This window comes from Candoia aspera, chromosome 4, assembly GCF_035149785.1.
Source record: "Candoia aspera isolate rCanAsp1 chromosome 4, rCanAsp1.hap2, whole genome shotgun sequence".
Taxonomy (NCBI): domain Eukaryota; kingdom Metazoa; phylum Chordata; class Lepidosauria; order Squamata; family Boidae; genus Candoia; species Candoia aspera.
The window spans coordinates 89,262,853-89,270,636 of NC_086156.1; the positions used below are offsets into that span (position 1 = coordinate 89,262,853).

General features: G+C 36.7%; 1 protein-coding gene across 1 annotated transcript; it reads left to right on the forward strand.

Moving 5' to 3' along the window:
• Window positions 1-745: 745 nt before the first annotated feature.
• LOC134496424 (olfactory receptor 14A16-like) lies at window positions 746-1,678 on the forward strand. Its single transcript, XM_063302151.1, has one exon. The coding sequence runs from the start codon at window positions 746-748 to the stop codon at window positions 1,676-1,678; it is 933 nt and encodes a 310-aa protein (XP_063158221.1).
• The last annotated feature ends 6,106 nt before the right edge of the window (window positions 1,679-7,784 follow it).

A 7,784-nucleotide genomic window follows, 5' to 3' on the forward strand; every position in this document is an offset into this window, starting at 1 on the left:
GAGTCCAGGAGAACCCCCAGGTTCCACACCAGTTCTGTCTGGGGCAGTACAACCCCATCCAGAGCCAAATATCATTTTCTTTTCTCTTTCCTTCCTTAATTTATAGGCCAACCATCTTCCAGGTTTATTGGCTAACTCAAAATGTCTCTGTTTAACATAATTCAATTTTGTCTCAATTTCCCTTAGAGTCAACATAGATAATTGTTGGTGTAATAATTTAAGTTGATGTACAATACCAGTATCCACTGGGTTTTTCTGTAACTCAATTTCTTTTACTTTAATTTGATCCAAGATAATTTGCATTTTTTGTTGACATTTCTTTTTTATATTATAGTTATGGTAGACAACCTCTCATAACTGCCTTGCTGGTGCCCCAAACAGTTTTTGGGTCAGTTCCTTTGTCCAAATTGATGCCATTTTTTAAAAAAAATCCTCTTGCAATCAACCAAAATGTTTTATCTTTGTAAAATAGCTTCATTCAGTTGCCATCAAAAAGTCATAGAAGATCTTTTTATTTTCAAACTTACTGGATTAAGGTCAGAGAAAGTCTTTGGTAAAATAACAGCCGTACAAATTTTATTGGCTAAATTATTTGAAATCCATATCATGTCAATTCTTGAAAAGGATTTATGTCTTTCTGAGTAAAAGGCATATTCCCTTGCCAGCTGCTCATAATTACTATCTGATTAGTTGAAATTATTTTTTATTCTTTCCACAGCAATGCAGTAAACATTCTCAAGAAAAGATGCCTAATGTAAGTGAACTTACTACTTTTCTTCTCCTGGGTTTTTCTGACCAATTCAATGAAAATATGCTATATTTCATACTTTTTTTAGTGATCTACTTAGCAGCCTTGATTGCAAATTTTCTCATCATCTCAGCAGTGTCCTTCCACCAACAGCTTCATACACCCATGTACTTTTTCTTAGTGAATTTATCAGTTGTTGACCTTGGCTCTATTTCTGTCACTATTCCCAAAGCCATGATAAACGCTTTCTTGAATACCAGGGAGATTTCATACTCTGGGTGCATCACACAAGTATTTTCTTTATTCTTCTTCCTGATATCAGATTTGTTCCTCCTCACGGCCATGGCATATGACAGATTCATTGCTATCTGTGACCCACTGCACTATGAAACCATCATGGACATGAAAGTCTGCCTTCAGCTGGCAGCCATTGCTTGGATAGCTGGTCTTCTCTACTCAGCCTTGCACACTTGTAGCACCTTTTCAGTCACCTTTTGTTCCAATGTTCTCAATCAGTTCTTCTGTGAAATCCCACAACTTCTGAAAGCATCCTGTGATAATTCATACCTCATTGAAGTTGGAGTTATTGCATTCAGTGCATGTATTGTCTTTCCTTGTTTTGGTTTCATAATTGTTTCATATGTGCAGATTTTCAAGTCAGTGCTTAGAATTCCTACTTCACATGGACGAAATAAGGCCTTCTCAACTTGTTTTCCCCATCTTATTGTTGTTTCCTTGTTTATCAGCACTGGAAGTATTGCTTATTTAAAACCTACTTCAGACTCTCCTTCAGATATGGATATGGTAATCACTGTATTATATTCTGTGGTTCCTCCTTTGATGAATCCAATGATCTATACTATGAGGAACAGAGACATCAAGGCTGCATTGTGGGAAATGTTTAAGTGTGGTGTTACATCAAGGAATTGATCATTATTTTTCATTTCCAAATTGTTTTCCAACATTAGGATATTTACTTTAAGAAACAAAAATCAATCTCATAAACAAATGGCACAATTAAAAAGAATAACACGTCTAAGGCCAATCTCATTTATTCTAGTGCTTGATGCGAAATACTGAGCCAGACTGTGTTCTCTTTGCACAGATCTTATATTCTTATATTCATGTAGGTCTATATCTACATTTCAATATATCTCTACCTGTCTGATAAATGGAAGTAAATCTGTTTTGAAAAAGATGCATTAGAAAATAGCATCATAGAATCATATGGAGGTTTTCCAGTTCAATGCCCTGAAGAGAGGAGGAATCCTTAGACCATCTCAAATGACCATTGCATCCATCTTCAACTCTTTAAAACAGCTGCATCTTTTTCTAGGAGTGCACAGTTGTCCTCTGCAGTTTTCACCTACACCTGAAGAATGGCAAGGCTGTTTTAAGGAGTTTCAGAGAATGCTGTGTTCATTCTCTTGGGATCTCTGAAGCACTTTTTGGAATCAAATGCAAGCCACTTTTTGGAATAAAATCACCTAGTATATTTGTTGTTGTTGTTAGTTGCCATCAAGTTGTTTTTGACTCATGGAGGCCCTATGTATAACAGAATGAAATGCTGTTCGGTCTTGTGCCATATGCTTGACTGTTCCAATGTTTGCATCCATTGTTGCAGGAATTGTATCAGTCCATCACATTAAAGGTCATCCTCTTTTCTGTCTTCCTTTTTTAATGTTCAACTTTCACAGGCATATGTGGCAATTAAGAAGACTATGGTGTGAGTCAGACACACCTTTGTTTTTAAACTGACATCTTTACTTCTGAAAATTCTAGATAGATCTTTAATGGCAGATTTTCCCAGCGCAATATGTCATTTGATTTCTTGATTACTACTTCCCTTGGCATTGATCGTTGATCCAAGTAGACTGAAATTGTTGACAACTTCAATTCCTTATGAGATACACAATTTAAATTCCTTATTTTGCCTAATATTAACTATGATTATAGATAAGAAGTGGTAGCATAGATGGAATGGATATTTAAATTAAGAGATGGTTTGAGAAAGGATTTGAATGCAGTTAGTCAAATGGTATCACAAGAACTCTGAACAAGACACCTGCAAGCAATACAAGGAGCAAGAAAGAAGAGTGGGGACACTGAAGAAAATGGATAATTGAGGATTATAGAAGGTCCCCAGATCCTCTTCAACCACACAAGCTGGACAGCCTCAACCTGTAGCTGAACTCCCTTATGTTACCAATGTCATTAGATTTCAGGAGTTCTGAATCTTTAAGGGAATTAATCTAATGTACATTTCCAGTGTATAATGTAGAAAAATGGTGCTTTGGCTTATGTATTCCTCCAGCTTTGGTAATGCAATTTCAAGTGAAGCACTGGGTAGAAAAATGCACAAGAGGCAAATGTGTATAGACATGCATACATTTGGGAAAGTGATAAATGAGTAAATTCAGCAGAAATGTATACCACAGGAAAAGACGCAAACCAAAATAAAGTCAACGTTTTTCTGTTCTGTTATTAACCATTTCCAAAATGGTAAAAAGACTGCTTAAACAAGCTACTGTAGCTCTTCCTACGTGTTTTCGGCATGCTGTTTGCTTGCCAAGCATGAGATGTAAACTAACAAGACTTTGGCTTTGACTTTAATGAGTTAATTTCACCCACTTTTTCCTCAGCATGGTGCATGCCTTGCCACCACAGGCTTAACAAGGAAAATAGCTTGTGCTACTGCGTACCTTTCTGTATAGATTCTCCATCGTCTGTCTACATGCTTTTTTCCTCTTTATTACAGAATCTGAATATGCAAAGTATTCAATTTCCTTTTGGTCAGTCTTTCCCAGACCAGGATGAGTATTCCAAGGGGCAGGGGAGGGAGAAAGGGGATATCAGATCTGCCTCATAAAAGCCCATTTTGTGAGTTGATTCTGTGGATTTCCTTCCTCGCCATTACTGGGGCTTACCATGACTGACTTGAGTAGGATCTCTCCAATGTTATAAGTATTGGGGCTTTATTAAAAAAAACTTTTATTAATTGTAATCATCCTGGTGACTTCCTTCATGTTCACTGTCTTTGGTATCTGACTCACAAACACTGAAGCCAGCAATAGTGGCTTCCCATCCAAATCAGGTAGAGGACATTGCACAAAGCAATTATGCCCCACCTTAGATGCTTGAAGAACTTTGTAATGAAAAAGCCCTTTTGAGTGCTGTGTGTGTGTGTGTGTGTGTGTGTGTGTGTGTGTACATATACATATACATTTAAAGAAAAAAGAATTTTCTCACTCCTATGGGTGGTATGTGTCTTCCTCAACCTCGGGTCCTCTACCAGAGGCCTGGGAGTTTGAGGGAGTTGGGCTGAGAGAATGTGACTGGCCCAAGGTCACCCAACTGGCTTTCATGCCTAAGGAGGGATTAGAACTCACAGACTCCTGGTTTCTAGCCCAGCACCTTAACCACTAGACCAAACTGGCTCTTGTGTGTGTGTGTGTGTGTGTGTGTGTGTATGTGTGTGTGTGTGTGTGTGTGTGTCTGTAAATGTGTATATATGTGTATGTATGTGTGTGTATATATATGTTTGTGTGTGTTTATATCTGTGTGTGTATGTGTGTATGTATGTATGTGTGTGTATGTGTATATGTATATATATTTGTGTTTGTTTATGTATGTGTGTGTATGTGTGTGTGTGTGTATATATATGTTCATGTGTGTTTGTGTGTGTGTGTGTGTGTATTTGTGTGTGTTTATATATGTGGGTGTGTATGTGTGTGTATATATATTTGTGTGTGTTTATATGTGTGTGTCTGTATTCATTTGTGTGTGTTTATATGTGTGTGTGTGTATGTTTGTGTGTGTTTATATATGTATGTATATATATATTGCAATAAAAACTAATGTAAACTAAAAATGAAAGACTAAAAAAATAGAAAAAATAGAAAAAATAAGAATATAGTAAAGCAAAAGAAAATAAATATATAAAGGAGTGACTTCCCTCTTCACAACAACAAGTATAAACAATTTTAGTAACTTATTACCTTCTCTTAAAATACAACAAATGATATCTTCTTTCCATATCCCATCTCTTATCTATAAAAATATCCATAAAAACCCATCATTTCAGTCCTGACGTCAGTGAAAGGCCATTAAAGATACCAACATTTCCATTTTAACCTTGATCAAATAAACCAACTTTATATTCCTTCTTTTTATTTCTAACAATCTTGATCTTTACATCCTTTAAATAATGTCCCTTTTAATTATTATGACATCAGCCAGTTTCTTTTGTATGTCCAGTGTAATTTTTTTCCATGTCATTCTTGCAGCCTGTCATTTTTAAATCCACTTTAAGTCAGTCTCAATAATGTCAGTTAGTACTTGTTCCTCTTCCATAGCATCTTTTAAACACAGTCTATCTATAGAGGCAGACAGTCTTAAAATTAACTTCTGGGTCCATTCTTTAAATATATCCTTCAATATGTCCCATGTTAAAATATTTTGCTTCATTCTGTATGAGGAAGTTGAGTTTGAGCATTCTTCTCCTTTAATTGTAATCTTTTGTTCCTTCTAGTTCCCTCTAGTGTCCAATTTTCATTTTTTTTATTTTTTCAAAGAATTCAGAACAAAAATATTTTTTCCAGAGGAAGGATTCTTTATAATTAATTCCAAAATCTTATTTCAAAATTATCTGGACCCTTAGTCCCTTTGTAATTTTCTAAAATCAAAGTTTTAATCATGTATTTATTTAATTATTTTTTTATCCCGCCTTTATTGTTTTTATAAATAACTCAAGTGGCTAACATGCCTAATACCTCTTCCTCCTTCTATTTTCCCCACAACAACAACCCTGTGAGGTGAGTTGGGCTGAGAGAGAGTGACTGGCCCAAGGTCACCTAGCCTGCTGCTTATTCCAGGAAAAAAAAAAAAGTCCTTAAGCTTTTATTTAAAGCTTCTTTTGCTAAGGATTGAAGGAAACTCACCGTGCTGTAAAACATGTCAATGCAAAAGTTCCAGATAGCTGAAAGCCGTTAAGAAACACTTCCTGAGAGTGATTAGAAAAGGAAGTAAGCAAGCCCAGTTTCCTTTCAAAGGTGCTGACCATGGTTTGAGCAAGATAGCTGCTCCCTCATCTCCCAGAGTGCTAAACCCACTGCAGACTGCTGTTCTGAGGTCACCTCATGAGGAGCATCTGTCTGGAGCACTTGTGGGGGACCTCAAGCCACCTCCTTGTCCAGAGAGGAATTACAAAAAGCTGGTCTGCTTGCCGGCTCTTCATTCTGCCACAGTCGTTGGCTCGGCTTTCTGTGGAGCTGTCTTCAGTTCGCCGTTTCCTCACTTTTTGAGTGCAGTTCCATGTGAATGGGAAACTCTGAGTCTAATGCTATAGTTGTTCAGATGAAGGCTGGGTTGGCTCAGTATTAAGTGAGGTGCTGTTTTACCCAAAGATAAATACAGGATGGGTTTATATATAGAATAGGACAGAACACACAATAGTTACTTGGCACCAAGAGTTACTTCTTACAAGATGGAACATTTTCTCACAATATGGAACTCCATTTCCTTCTTAGAAAAAGTGTGTCTGAAAAAGAATAAAAATATGGATAATGTTATCCATATTTTTATTACTGCAAGTCCTAATCCATAAAATCAGGTGTAATGCAAAACTTTTCAAAACATTGACAGTTCAATGTATTGTGATTTTTTTTTTTTCCCCCTCCAGAAATTCTCTGGCACAGAACAATATGTTTATCTGGGGTGGCAGGCCTGAATTTCCACAGATTCTATTGTGGCTTTTCCTATGGGCTGAGTGCATTTTTCTGAAGTAATAGTACATGCGTATAGCACCATTAATACAACAAACCTGAAAACTGCATTGCTGATCCCACTGAGTTGGGAGATGATTTCCCATATCTGCAAATAAATGAACAATGAAGAATATATAAAAATAAAGGCAAATGGTTTAATGAAAGCTAAAATGAAATTGAATGAACAAATACAATGTTATCATTCCTCAGTGCTCAATCACATATAATACTTTCAGTGCATGCAATAAAATATTCATTAATTATATTTCTATCCTGCTTTTTCTCCAAAGTGATACTCAAGGAATATAATCCTTCCTTGATTTACCATTTATAGAAGCAGGAGCCTCTTAATCTTTATTAAATATCATTTTTCTTCATCCATTCCGTGCATGATATACCCATTCAGTACCTTAATAGGTTCTTAGGATTTCAGCTCTTGAACATTTTCTAAAGGTTCACATTTACCATTGAAAAAATTCAATTAATTAGAATGTGAACATAATGCAAAGGAAACATCACAATGGCAAAGAAATATTTATCTCATGCCAAAGGAAGCCATTTTATTTATTTACTTATTTATTTATTTATCATATTTCTTCACCACCCATCTCATGTTGCAACGACTCTGGGTGGTTTACAAATGAATAAAAGAATAAAAGGTTCATTATAAAATATAAATATACATAAATATGCAGATATAAAAATAAATAAATACAAAATACAAAATCCAAGACGGTCTAATAAAATTCTCCGGGGCCACCTCAAGGAACCAACTACCCCCATGATCGACTATCCCCCCTCTTGCCTCAAGCAAGGTGGCATAGCCAGGCCTTAACTCCCTTTCTGAAGGCTGGGAGGGTGGGGCCCTTCAGAAAAGGAGTTAAGCCATAGTATCCTTTGGACCATCTGTGGTGGTTAAAGGTTAAGAGCACCATTCTACAGTGACTCTACTCCTTTTTGAGGGGGTAGTCATGGGGGAACAGTAGTTTAGCTCATGCTTGCTCCAATGTGGAGTGCCATAGGACTTCCCTCTCTCTCCCCTGTGTTACTTGACATCTCTGTGAAACCACTGGGAGGGGTCATCCATTAGTTTGGAGTGAGATATCATCAGCATCCTGATGATCCCCAATAACACATTGTAATTTCCCAGGCCAAGCTGGAGATTCAGAGGATGTGCTTCTGGAGACTGCAAGGAACCCTATAGGGTGAAAAAAGCTTAAACTGAACTCCAGCAGCTATTGTTCATGAGTAAACAGTCTGGCTTGATTCTG